A 14,057-nucleotide genomic window follows, 5' to 3' on the forward strand; every position below is an offset into this window, starting at 1 on the left:
AGCAGACACTGCCACGTGCTTCTTCCCATTCACTGCTGCTGGTTTTCCACTCTGCTTAGTCACAACCTCTTGCCTTGCCCCTCTGCCAGGCTTGCACAGGCATCACAGCCTCAGGGCACCACCATTCCCAAACAGTCTCACACTCCGGGGCAGCATGCAGCATCCTGCCCTTCCCTGGCAGCAGCTCCAATGGGGGAATCCTCTTCAGGGTATCATAAGCAAACAGAGCCCTTTCCCTGAGATGTCCTCCTCCTGATCCTGCCCAAGCTGGGTCTCTGGAGTGGCCATTTGGAGACAGAGCAGCACATCTCCTCTGGACATGCTTGTCCTGAGGCTCTCCATCATCAAAATATGAACCCCCATACACACACATGCTCCACTCAGGCTCCAACAGCATTAGTTATTCACAGTTAGTCTACATTTGGCTGCTACTACAGATCTCTGAGTCTGGTCTGAAAGCAACTCCAAACAAGCCAGGAGAAGCATCCTGACTTCAGGCTGGCCTCCACATTTCCAAACCATCACAGCACAGCTGCTACTCAGCCATGGGTTTACCCAAGTTTCATTCATGAGGGTGTGCAGAAGACCCTGAGCAGCAAAGAACAGCAGCACAGACAGGGAAAGAGGTTTTTTTACAGATCAGTGCCAAGTTTCCTGTCGATCAGGCAATTTCTCATGTACTTGTGCAGAAAGAAAAAAGTGATTCAAGCCAAAGCAAGGGATTAATCACACTTTGAAAACCAGAAAGAGAGAGACACTTGAAGTAACACAATGTTGTACGGTTTTGTAGAGGCTGGTGATGTGAAGTGTCTCTGGGATTCTGCTGTTGGCCACCCAGAAGGTGTTACCAGAAAACCCAGAGAAGCTGTGGCTGCCCCATCCCTGGCAGTGTTCAAGGCCAGGTTGGACACAGGGGCTTGGAGCAAGCTGCTCCAGTGGAAGGGGTCCCTGCCCGTGGCACAGGTTGGAGCTGGAGGAGCTTTAAGGTCTCTTCCAATGCAAACCAGGCTGGGATTCAGTGATTCTACGAAACCAAGATTAGCCAAGTTAAAATTCCTTATGGCACATTGCTTCCTCCCAGTTCAAACCAAAATCATGCTGTGCAGTGGTGAGAGTCTCTGAAAATGCCCCAAAGAAGCAGCACTTTCCCTCAGCACTGGCAGTGCTGGGTGGGCTCTCCCAGCTGCTGCTTCCTCTACCCCAAATCCCGGGGCTTTGCAGACTTTGCAGTTGGATGTGAGTGAAGCCAGCAGCAAATGTAATCAACACATCCAAAGTCTGCCAGTTGGGATGCTGAAAGCTGACCCTTACACAGGCTCAGCGTGTAGCCAAGGCTTCCCCAGGTTTTTAACAGCCCTCTGATAACATTGCAGAGAAGCAGCAGGAGGAAGGGAAAGAAAGGGGAATTTGGACAAGGCATGTGACCTGTTTCAGGAGCTGAATTTCTGGAAGCTCCTGTTCTCTGTCTACTTCTCCAACCTGGTCCAAAATACTCTTAAACTCCCTCTTTCTGGGTCTGAGCAGCCTCATCTATCAGACTGTGACCAGCAGGCATTTGTCATGTGCAGTTTCTTTGTGAGCATGAAGGAAGACAAGAAAATAAAGTTGATTTCTAGCAGAGGAAAGCTTTGATATTGAGTTTATCCCATGATAAACTGACTACAAGCTTTCCAAATATCGTATCGATGTCAGCACTACACAATAAAACATTTCCCTTTGCAATCTGCTGTATGAGACTACAGAGAGCATATTCAGAAAGCTCAGAGTCTTACCTGTATGGTCCTGGTCCTGCTCTCATGAAGCAGCAGCTCCTCTGACAGCAGCAGAGTCCGGGCTGGGTTACAAAGATCTAGGGGCTACATTTGAAAGGAAACAGGAAAAAAAAGAGACCGAATCAGTCAAACCTTCCACTGGAAACGTGGTTTGCCAGAGCAACTTTCCACCCCCAAACCCACTTTGTCTGCACTCTGAGCTGTAAGTCATACAGGAAGAAGCCACCCCACAGTGTGCTCAGAAGGACAGCAGGCCTGCAGTCCAGCCACACGATAAAGAGAAGGCTGAACACTTAACACCTACGTCAGACCCAGCTATAAAAAGACCATCAGCCTCCTGCCTCTGCACGTTAACTGCTGCGCAGCGTGGGCTTGGGGATGGGTGCTTCTTAGTAGGAAACACAACCACAACAGTGGCACGTTGGGTTCTCACACCCCTCAGACAAGAATATTTGCTATATGATTTTATGGATTAGAGTCACAGAGAGGTTTGGGTTGGAAGCGACACTAGATCAGGTTGCTCCAAGTGCTGTCCAACACTGCCAGGGATGGGGCAGCCACGGCTTCTCTGGGCACCCTGGGCCAGCGCCTCAGCACCCTCACAGGGAAGAGCTTCTGCCTAAGAGCTCATCTCAGTCTCCCCTCTGGCAGGTTCGAGCCATTACTCTCTCAGTGAGTTAAAGTGACTTCAAGAAGGCTGCCACGCTGAGTGCTCAGCTCCCTGGTTCGTGCCTTCCCTGTTTAATGGTGGAGAAGAACAGGACAGGCTCAGTTGTTCCAGCTGCAGAACAGTCCCTGACAAACCAGCCCAGGACAATCATCCTGAGCTGCACGACCAGCAGGCACATGAGGGGACCTGCACAGGGACCTTGCAGTATGTGAGAACATAAAACCAGTTCCTCAGTTGCAGAAACAGCCCACACTCAACCCAAGACACAAGTCTGGGGACTAAACAGGCAGAAGTGCTGGTTGTGACCTTCCACAAGGCAAACTGTGCACACAGCCAGGGCTGGTGGACACACTGGTGCTAATGTGAACAGCCACGCAGGTGCTGTTGGGGAGGATGGAGATGAGCATAAGGCTACCCCCCAGCACCAGCCCAGCCCCACGTTTACCCCCGGGTCTGGCTCAGGCTGGAGTGATGGACAACACGGATCATGGGTTTCAGTTAATCACCACCATGAGCTGACATGACGCTGCTACTGCCTCTTGCAGGGGAGGACTAATGGTTCTCCACAGGGACTCAGCAGTAACATACTTAAACATACCAGATTGGATGAGGTTCTCTGGGGTTCTGGCCATATGGGGGACAAAGTGTAAGACACAGATGGAGTTAGAGCTGCTTCCACCAAATTCAGGGCCAAGTCTGACGAAAAGCATGCATGAACTGGGGAGTGAGAACATCCTCTGTCAAGCCATTTTGCTCTGGATCCTTGTCTGGGATTTTAGCGCTGGCCACCAGCTAAACCAAGAGAACCTTTGTCTGCACACAGTTATGAACAGAACATAGAACCCATGGAACAATGTGAAATTGGTGGCTGAAGCCCAGAAGCTCAAATACCTTCTCCTGACTCAAGCAAGCACCCAAGGACCAGATCTGAAAGCTGAAAAGGGAAAAATCTCCAACAGAGAATCGCAGGACACAATTCCCTTTGAGAATGTACCCAGGTGCTAAGTAGAGCCAGCACCAGAGGGGATCCATGCTTTCATGGGATACACTGCTAGGAAACAAATCCACTTTGCATGGCAGCCTGCACCCACCTCCAGCAGCAAGAACCACGTGCATCAGATCCATACCACCACACTTCAGCTGCCCTTACCTGCACAAAGATGGGGAACACCAGCACTTTGGGAGCCAGCGTCACGTAGGTGCCGTAGCTGGAGTGCGGGATGTGTGGCCTCACTATGGTGCAGTTCTGGTAGTTCCCGTAGCTCTTCATCGTCTGCACAGTCTTCATGAGCCTGGATTTTCTGCCGGAGCCCGGGTGTGATTTCCCTTTACATGCATTTCCTGGAGCGACAGAGGAAGCGCAGAGAAACCCAGGCTCAGGGGATTGCTCCTGCAGAGCTGCTGCACGCTGCCAGCTCGCTGCCTGCTCCCACAGGCTGCAGGAGGGCACGCAGAGCCTGAGGGGAAGAGCTGGAGCCCAGAGCTGCAGGGACATCCATCATACTGCTGTCAAAGTTTCCCAGGGATCCATGAAATAACAGCACTGACCTCACTTCTCCTAATGCAAACGGACATCTCCCTGGACATTTCTGCTCCAGAGCTACTCGCCTGTTGGACCAAGGACTTAACTGCATCACACCAGCAGCACACACACCTCTGTTTGTGTGCAAATGAAACCCCAAGGAAGACACAGAATCCCAGCCTGGTTTGTGCTGGAAGGGACCTGAAAGCTCCTCCAGCTCCAACCCCTGCCACGGGCAGGGACACCTTCCACTGGAGCAGCTTGCTCCAAGCCCCTGTGTCCAACCTGGCCTTGAACACTGCCAGGGATGGGGCAGCCACAGCTTCTCTGGGCACCCTGTGCCAGCGCCTCAGCACCCTCACAGGGAAGAGCTTCTGCCTAAGAGCTCATCTCAGGCTCCCCTCTGGCAGGTTAAAGCCATTCCCCTTGGCCTGTCCCTACAGGCCCTTGTCCCAAGCCCCTCTCCAGCTTTCCTGCAGCCCCTTTAGGCACTGGAGCTGCTCTCAGGTCTCCCCTTCAGGAGCCTTCTCTTCTCCAGGCTGCCCCAGCCCAGCTCTCTCAGCCTGGCTCCAGAGCAGAGCTGCTCCAGCCCTCGCAGCATCTCCATGGCCTTCTCTGCACTCGCTCCAGCAGCTCCACGTCCCTCTTGTGCTGCTGCCCCAGAGCTGGATCAGGGCTGCAGGGGGGGTCTCCCCAGAGCACAGCAGAGGGGCAGGATCCCCTCCCTGAGCTGCTGCTCACGCTGTGGGGGTGCAGCCCAGCAAACCCTCCTGCAGCCCCTGCTAGAGGGGTGCCCAGCAGAGACCCCTGAGCCCTACATCCCCCCCCCAGCCCCCCAGCCCCGGAGGGCTCTGCTCCCTGCACAGCAGCTTTCTGCACAGTAGCTCCTGCCTCTGCACTGAGCAGATACCCACAACCTTCCCAGGCAGAAACGAGCCAAAACACTTCTGACCATGGCTCAGAGCAGATAAGGTCTCGTCCAAAGCAAATAAACGAACCTACCCAACATTACATATTCCATTAAGTATTAGGAAATAGCACATTTACTTTCAGATAAGCACCAGCAGAGCCAGCCCGTGCTCTGCTGGCAACACAAACCTGCTGTTTACTGCTTGCTCTAAGAGCCTGCCTCGGCAGCGGGGTGGCCCTGGTGACCTAAAAGGTTGTTTCCACCTCTAAGTGCAACAACCCTGACATTTTCTCTTTTCCCTTTGTCCTGATTGCACTGGCAGGTGAAATCAAAGCATGAAAGAGAGCTCAACCCAGGACAGACACAATCTGGCTGGGAATGCAGGATCGACTTTTCCTCTTAGCCCCAAATCACCTCATTTTATCAGAGGAATTCACCTGCAGAAGTCCTGTTTTCTGCACACTGGCAAACACAGATCCAGCCTGCGCCAAGTGTCAGCTCCTGTCACTGTGGGACTGGTGGCCAGCTCGTAATCACTGCTCAGGGTAACTAATGCATCCCTCCCTCTGAAGACTTAACATTAAATACACTGAAAACCATCACTAAAATGTGTTATGGGAAGCAGCCGAGTTTCTCAAATTCCACCCTGCTGTAAGAACAAGTCCCCATGGTCCAGCTCATCTTTTCGCAGCATCCACCAAGAGCAGGAGGGAGCTGCAATTATCCATAGTACAGAACGTTCCCTGCAGCTGAGCTATGGGAATACTCCTGCCACAGAGCTCCAAGGCTTGGAGCACCCAAAGTGGGCTTGGACTCACTGCTCCCTCCTACTCCCCAACATCCCCATCATGCCTTTACCAGCCCCACACTTTGCCTTCAGTGGACACTGTCCCATCTTTACAGGCAGTACAGAGTTTTCTAGCTGAGGTAAAGACATCCCTGGAAGATCAAGCCTAGGAACTCAGCTCTTCTGCAGACATGCAGCTCATCCCAACACACCAGGGTGCAAGCACAGCCTTCCAAAGCTCCCAGGTTTGAGCAGGAAACAAGTGGTTCTGCATGGAGCAGGATTCCTGCAGTCCCCAGCCCTGCCACACTCCTCATCCCTCAAGCCCAACCATACCTGGTTCTCCAGCAAGACCCAGCAAACGTGTTGCAGGAAATGAGTTTATGTTTCAAAGGGGTTTCGAAAAGAGCTGATCCAGAGACTGCAGAGACCTGCAGCAGGCAGGAAATGAGCATTCCCCAGACCTGGCACATCAACCTGCCCTATTGTTTGTACAAATCTGAGTCACCGCCATCCTCGCTGCCTTAGCAATAAAGTGAACATCAAAGCAGAGGCCACAGTATTGGCATCCCCAGCAAGGCATCATGCATGAGAAGGGAAACGCATCATGGATGGGCCCAGGGACACAGCTGGGGAACAGCCACAACAGCAACACTGAACACTGCCACGCTTCATTGCTTCCGTCATACCCCTGATGGAAAGAGAGCTTCTCACCACACACAAGGCTGTGACACCGTGCTCAGCTCTGGGCCTGGGGCAGGGCTCTTGCTTTTCTCTCTAACCCAGAGTGGGAAGATGATCCTACCCAAAAGCCCCAGGCAAGGCTTCAGTAGCACTAGAAAGACCAAGTTTAGCTCTGCTGGGTGCTCTAAGCAGTGTTTTCAGCACATCAGCAACTTACCCACAGTCTCATTGTTCTCTTGATAGACAGGTCTCAGCAGCTGTAAGACACAACCCAGGAAGGACACAGTCACCTGAAGTAGGCTTGAGGTAGACTTGACAACAATCAATTGCAAATGTCAGCATGACAAACCCAGCAATGCCAAAGCACTCCAGAGAGGTGAAAATCACGTTTGTCCTGTTGCCAGCAGGACAGGAGAGCACTGGCTTGCACTGTGGTCTATGCAGTGGAAACACTTCCCATATCCTCATCCCCTGTGTGAGTCCTGAGAGGAGGCTGCAGGTCATTCACCATTCTGCAGTTGTGGTGTAAGTGGTTTAGGAACATAGGGAAAGCTCCACTGAGGGACACAGGTCTGGCTTGTAAAAATAACACGTGCTCTAGAAACATCTAGAGATGATGCTCAATAAGACTAAAGCAGGAGAGGATGCAGCAAGCACAGCCAACAGCCACATGCACTAGCTTGAGCACGGGGCTGGAGAGCAGCCCTACCTGGCTCCCAGGGTTCACAGGGGCTAAGATGATGTAGTTCTGGTCTGCAGCAGAGGGCACCCTGGACAGGGCTGGCAGGGTGCTCTGGCCCCGCTTGCCGAGCTCCGTGTACCTCTCCCAGCTGTTCAGCACCAGCCCATCGCTGCCATCGTACAGGATGTGGCAGCTCCGGCGCTGCTCGGGCCGCGGGGGCACGGTGCTGTTCTTCTCCCGCTTGTTGGGTGGTGACTGGAGGTCGTAGGCAGACTTGCAGGATGATCTGCGGATCATGCCCTCATGTCCCGACCTCACCTGGGGCACCAGCCGCCACACCAGCAGGATGATCTCAGTGGGACAGTTCCTGGAAGGGATGGCACAGGGCAAGTCAGGGATGGAGTCGTAGGGAGCGACGCCTCCGCATCACTCAACCACGAGCCCTGCAGTCCTTCCTCCCCCTAATGCCTCTGGCCCCTGTCCTGCCCTTCCCAGCCCCTGTGCCCCTTCTTCTACTACAAGAATCCTTTCCCAGTCTCCTGCATCCCTCCGAGCTCCTTCCCACTCAAAGCTCCTGCTGCCTGCCCTGGAGCTCTGAGTGGCAGCGCACTACTCTCAAACCACCTCTCCCACAGCCCTGCAGCGATGCTTTGGGGGAATACTCACCGGATTTCGTGTGCCAGCTCTACACACTTCCAGTGCTCCACAGGCTGCTCATTCAGCTGCAGCACCGTGTCAAGCTGCTGCAGACCTGCCTTTTCTGCTGGGCCACCTACAGAGAGAAGAGACAAATGCCAGTCACCCACTGTTTCCTTAAACACCCACATTTGAAGTGGGGTCAGCCAGCCTGGAGCTTCACCTTCCAATGGGCAAACACACTCAGTGCCTGGGACAAAGTCATAAACGCTCTCTCAGAGCTATTGCATGAACTTCCCATGTTTCCTGGTGTGCAGTGGGAGCACCAGGGCACAACAGAGACACCAAGTGCATCCTGCAGATCCACACCAAGGGGAGGCTCCCACGACCCTGCTCCCCTCTGTGCCTCCATCTGACACCCCCCCCATAGATGCTTTCCATAGGTTTCCCAACCAGACAATTCTCAGGTTGGAGAGGGAGCAAAATCTCTGCAAATGACTGCAAACACTGCCAAAACAGTGACCCAGCACTAACCCAGTGGCCTCTGACCACATCAGAGGCACCAGAGAATTCACAAAGTGAAGTTTCTTGGGGGTAACTGGGGTCCTGCAAGGCACTGGAGCTTCTGAATCACAGCTCCAGGAAGCGAAACAGCAGCAGTCATCCTTCACATCAAGAGGGACAAAGTGACCTGCTCTCTTACCCGAGTCCACTGCCTGCACACGGACAGGGGAGTCACAGCAGATGGTGAAGCCAAACCCATCGCTCCCTCGAGGGATCGTGATCTGAAAGAGACACCGGAGTCACCGTCAGGTCTGAGATAGCCACTGTGTGCAGTCAGTGAGCACCCTCCTCACCCGCACCCTGCCCGAGGGGCTGCCACAGTGACCACGTCACCCCGTGAGCCCCACAGACAGTGGGTCTTCCCTGCTGCACCCAACAGGGTGGGAAGGGTGCTAAAAGCAATGCAGAATGGAGCTGGGGAGCAACAGAACGGTGCACAATACGTGCTGATGGAGCGTACACAAGTCTCCGCTCCAGACTCCTGCGAGGGTAAGGAAAGGTCTGACAAGCCATTCAGAAGGGGAACCTGGCAGCCTGGCTCTGACGCTGGTTTCCAACACGGCTTCTCTACACAAGACACTGAAACATTCCATTTCCAGAAATAGCAGCACTCCTCTGCCCCACGGATGGGCACCGGCGTCCGTGCTGGAATAGGCTCTGTGCCCAGCACCCCATGGGCTGTGGATGTTTTCTCTCACTGAGCCTGGAGAGGATGGATGCTGTTGATTTCAGTTCGCTTCTCCTCCTGATTCAAGAGCCATTGAGCTCATTACTACAATGATATTTATTTTGTGATGCTGGCTCCCAGCAGCAGCTCAGCAGGACGGTTCCTGTAAATGCCTGATTATCCCCCAAGACATTTGTCAGGATCCTTGTTTTACCGACAGGGAAAAGAAAACGCCAACATCTGACCTCTATTATTTTGCGAACAAACAGCCAGAGAGAAGATGAAGAATTCAGGAGAAGCTCCACGAAGGGAGCTGGCTCCTCGCTCCTTTACCACAGGAGGGCAAATGCAAGGAGCTTCCATTTCCCTGCACCTCGTCCCTGCTTGATTGCTTGTTTTACCTTCAGAAGGTAAAACTCTTTCCCCGGCAGGATATAAAATGGGTCCAGGCTCCCCACACTGAGTGCTCTTCTCTGGAGTTTGCTGGATTCTCAAACAGGGAGGAGGCTGCTTGTGGCTCTGCACCTTCAAACCAACCTCACATCCCAAACACGAGGCACAGGGAGGTGAGTGCTGCGTTACCACCTCAGGAGCCAGCTCAGCCTCTCTCCCACCATGGAGACTCCACAGGCACCTCCCAGCCCAAAGCTTCCCCACAACAAGAGGGCTCCTGCTCCTTCTCCCTGAGCTGCTGCCTCTTGTCCACCACCAGTGGACACTTCCCTGTGGGGCTGAATAGGAGCTCCTCACTGCTGATGGTTCCCTTTCCTCAGCTCCCAGCACCATGGCCATTACAAGGAACTGAATGCCCATTTTTGCTGCTGTGCACAGAAATAACATGAACATCTGACATAAGCTGGAAGGTAAGGGGAAAGGTGGAGAGAGACTCCAACACCACGGGGGTCTCTGTAGCCATAACTTTGTCACTAAATGCAGAAGAAATTGCCAAAAGAGAGAACTGGGGAGGTTTACAACACAAATCACAGTCTGTTGGCATTAATACAAAGCAGAGCAGCCCTTCGGCATCAGATGGTCACTACGGCCCCAACAAGAAGTGGGCATTCTTAGTGCAGCTGGTTCTTTGTGCAATGCCCAGGATACACTGTCCCCACAGCAGCTTTAGCACAGCATGAAAGATCAGCACAGCAATGCAGAGAAAAGGTGACCATCAGCTAGGAGCGCCAGTCCAGACCATGGAGGAAAAACTGTGTTCTCAAGTGCAGGAGACTGGGACCTGTGCAAGAAAACCAGCACCAGGCATTGCCCACTGTGCAGGTCTAGGACAGCTTCCACCAGCATTCACAGCAATCTGCTCCTCCTAAAGCAAGTCCAGCTTCAAGCAACACTCGATTCCCAAATACATCCACACTAAGACAAGTTTGAAGAGCTATAGTAGCAGCCTGGCAGAGACCTGGCTGCAGCCGTGCCTGCCTTGCCTCTATGACTGGTGAATTGAGACAACACCTCGCAGCTCAACGCTTCCACCATCATAGAATCATAGAGTAGTTAGGGTTGGAAAGGACCTTAAGATCATCTAGTTCCAATCCCCCGTTACCCTCACATTACACAGTAAATGCTCCCCATCTGTCCCCATTTACACACTGCAGCATCAGCAGAGACACCCACCTGAGGATGTGTTCCATGTGTTCCCGATATTATAACTTACAAACTATAACAGCAGCAAACCAACACTGGAATCAGCACACGCAGCCCAGGAATTACTATTCCCACAGAAAGCCCACAGACACTCCTAAACTTTGCCAAGCCTTGCACACACGCTCATGCTGGCATACGGATTTCTTCCCATGGGAGACACAGACCTGCCTGTATCTCCGCTCTGAGCACACCTTGCAGAGTCCATTGAAGCGGTTCATGGCTGGAAACCCTCAACTCGCCGTTAGCCCATGAAAATCCAGTCCCCTGGAGCAGGCGTGATCCCGAGCTCCTCGTATCGCACGAGTGTGGAACAAACCACAGTCAAACTGGCATGACCGCCCATGGGAACCCAGCTCCAGAGAAGAATGGCAGGAAGCCACCTTTCACCTCCCCAGCCCCTGTCTGTGCTGTATGCCGCTTGACGATAAGCCAGAGGGCTTCCTGAAAACCCTAACTGACAAGGAAGAGAGAGAGTTTTATATTAAGATTCCTGTCAACTATTGAGTATTCCCTAGTCCCTGCTCTGTTGATGGGGCTTTTGTTTCCACAGCATTCTTCAGCCGCACGGAGCACTTTGTTATTGCAACGCTCTCACAAACACTTGGAGGATGTTTGAGCAGCGTTTCACAGGCTCTGTGAGCTTTGCTGCACTAAAGAGAGGAGCTGTGCTCGTTTACAGGCGTCAGGATAAGAGAAGGTTTAAAGGGGAAAAGCAAAAGCAGAGTTTGTTTTGAAAGCACAGACCCAGAGGACAGGCACATCCTGATGCTTTGTGCTCACCGAGTCACGGAGGGGGAAGCAGAGAGGTCAGTTGACTTGCACCCATGGTGTAATATCGGAGTTAAAGATGAACTCTTCACACAGGCAGCAGCAGGGCACAAAGCAGGACTTGGTGAGTCTGCACTGCACAGCCCTGACCGCCGGCCTTGCAGCACAGCCCCACGGAGGTGGGTTTGCAGTGGAGATGAAAGCAGCTTCCCCACCCAGACATGGGGATGGGAATGAGAGGAAAGGCTCAAGGGAAAGCAGACCCTGGGCTCCCTGGGCTGGCAGGGCCAGGGGCTGGGGAGGGAGCACAAGGAGCCCCAGCACTCCCAGGGGGTGCTGCCCGGGGCTGCTCCGGGTGCATTGTCCCAGCGGCCGCACCGCCAGGCTGGAGCTGGATGGGATCATTCTTCCTTCCCAGCCACCATCTCCCAAGCCGTGGCGCTGCCGGGGAGGAAGGGAGGAGAGGGGCGCTGGCTTTGTTTGTCTTGCTCAATCCTACGCTTTAAAGCAAGTAACTGAAAATGCAGCTGAGGGAGGCAGCAAAGCGGAATTCGGCACAGATAAATCACGGGGCCGGCCGAGCCCAGTTTCCGATGCAAGCCATGTGTTTGTGTTCCCATTTCCTATCCTTGCCTTCCTATAAATCACCAAGGCCCCACCATGGGCCTTTCCCTTCCCAGAGCAAGCAGGCCTGAAAGGAGAAGAGGAGCAGATACACCCGTCCACGGAGACACAGAGCCGGCCAGGTGACAGGCAGCCGGCCAGCCCTGTCCCCACTGCTCCCAGTTCCCATCGCTCCCAGTCAATGGCTGCTGCTTTGTCTTTATGGCAACAGAGTGAAAAAACAGGAGGTCCCTGTATGGGAATGAGAGTGAGTGTAGGGTAACTACCCACATCACCCGCTTCCACCTCCACTGGGATAACTAACTCCTTATAAAAGCCAGTGTCTACAGGGAGACTCCCACAGCTCCCACCTCAGCATCACCCTCACTAACGCTCTGGCTCTTGGCTCATTTGCCACCCATCCATGCAGGCTTTGCTGCCAGCAAGCTCCCTACCCCATGCCTTCACAGCCCTGGTGGGTCACAGCCCTGTCATACCTACCTTCAGCTGCTCCATGGTCACATCGTCCTGGCTTTCCTGTGCTGCACTTTGACTTCCCAGCATGGGCTCTTAAAAAAAAACCAGGGAACAGCCATTTCAGCCCAACAGCACACATCTGACAATTCCACACTGCATCTACACACTCTACACAAGATCTTTACACGTCATGGGCACATCTCCAGGCTGGGGTAGCCCTGCATGGTAGCAGCTGTGGTGTGGCTGTACATGTAGGACAGGCACTCCTGCCTCTGCTCTGTGCCAGCCTGGCCTCCTCCACACACCCTGGCAGTGCAGCAAGACCAAAGCAGGAGAACAGGCTCCCCACCATCCTGCACAGACCCCAGAAGCCAAATAGTCTGGCCATGGGCCTCAGCCCCAAGTCTGAGAGGCAGGATCAGCACGATGGAAGGCCAAGCAAGAAGAAAAGTGGCTGCAGTGCTGGGGTCCCCACAGAGCCCCAGTGAGCAGGAGCAAGGGCTGAAGGGGAAAGCTCAGTGCCTGTGCAGAGCCTGCTGAACCAGCCAGGATCTGCCCATGCCAGTCTTTTGGGGTCCCAGGGCCCACTGAGCCTCACAGGGCTGCCCATGGGGGAGAGGGTGCTCTGGGGCTGGGGGCTGCTCCATGCCATGAGGATTGAGTCCTCTTCCAAACCATGCCAGAACAACATGGGACATCCCAGCTGGGGGAACGCACCTCTGCTCTGCTTCAGCCACCGCATGGCCACCTTCAGGTGCTTGGTCCTGCCCAGCTCCTCCCCGAGGAGATGGTACCAGCCACTGATCTGCTGGGGGGAGGAAAGAAGCTGCTGATGAAAGGGCAGATACTCACCCCTATTCTTTTCTTGCCTTGGAGAAGAGGAGGCTCCAGGGAGACCTTGTAACAGTCTTCTGATACCTAAAGGTGCTACAAGAGACCTGGAGAGGGGCTTTGGACAAGGGCCTGTAGGGACAGGCCAAGGGGAATGGCTTTAACCTGCCAGAGGGGAGACTGAGCTGAGCTCTTAGGCAGAAGCTCTTCCCTGTGAGGGTGCTGAGGCGCTGGCCCAGGGTGCCCAGAGAAGCTGTGGCTGCCCCATCCCTGGCAGTGTTCAAGGCCAGGTTGGACACAGGGGCTTGGAGCAAGCTGCTCCAGTGGAAGGGGTCCCTGCCCGTGGCAGGGGTTGGAGCTGGATGAGCTTTAAGGTCCCTTCCAACACAAACCAGGCTGGGATTCTATGATGATTCTATGAAACTGAGGAAAGGGGAGGTACCCAGCAGCATTATGCAGCACCCAGGAGTCAGGGCCAGCTCATCTCAGCCCCTGCGGAGGTCTCAGAAGGACCACATGCCCCAGCATCCTCCTCCCACCCATGAGAGCAGGGTGCTGTGCACGGGTGCTATGCACACAAACACTCTGTCCTCTCTGCACACTGACACTGTGGAACTCGCTGCCACAATCTGAGGAGGAAGGGACATCTCTGGGGAGGTCAAATACGACCAGAGGCCCCTCCATAGGAGAGCTGCAGCTCAGAGCCTCATTATCTTCACTGTTATAAGAAAGCTGCATCTCACTAGTCCACCGTTCAGAGGAGGCCATGCTCAAGCTGCCTCTTACCCTTTTCTCAGGTCATTGCCACAAATTGCTTCTTTTTAACCT

The 14,057-nt window shown here is 53.9% G+C and overlaps 1 protein-coding gene across 2 annotated transcripts in view; it reads right to left on the minus strand.

Annotated features, from left to right (window-relative positions):
- The window catches only part of RGS3 (regulator of G protein signaling 3), a gene marked incomplete at its 5' end in the record, with an annotated part of 69,028 nt that overhangs the window by 44,924 nt on the left and 10,047 nt on the right, over positions 1–14,057 (minus strand). The window contains 8 exons of one of the 2 annotated variants that reach the window (XM_080630489.1): positions 1,773–1,856; positions 3,593–3,783; positions 6,563–6,602; positions 7,055–7,394; positions 7,694–7,799; positions 8,367–8,448; positions 12,423–12,490; positions 13,116–13,206. In XM_080630489.1, coding sequence (XP_080486615.1) covers positions 1,773–1,856; positions 3,593–3,783; positions 6,563–6,602; positions 7,055–7,394; positions 7,694–7,799; positions 8,367–8,448; positions 12,423–12,490; positions 13,116–13,206 — 1,002 coding nt within the window. Of the gene's footprint in view, positions 1–1,772; positions 1,857–3,592; positions 3,784–6,562; positions 6,603–7,054; positions 7,395–7,693; positions 7,800–8,366; positions 8,449–10,714; positions 10,769–12,422; positions 12,491–13,115; positions 13,207–14,057 lie in introns of those variants that run through there. The other variant, XM_080630490.1, reaches the window with a different exon arrangement.

This window comes from Psittacula echo, assembly GCF_963264785.1.
Source record: "Psittacula echo genome assembly, chromosome: 16".
In the NCBI taxonomy this organism is placed as follows: domain Eukaryota; kingdom Metazoa; phylum Chordata; class Aves; order Psittaciformes; family Psittacidae; genus Psittacula; species Psittacula echo.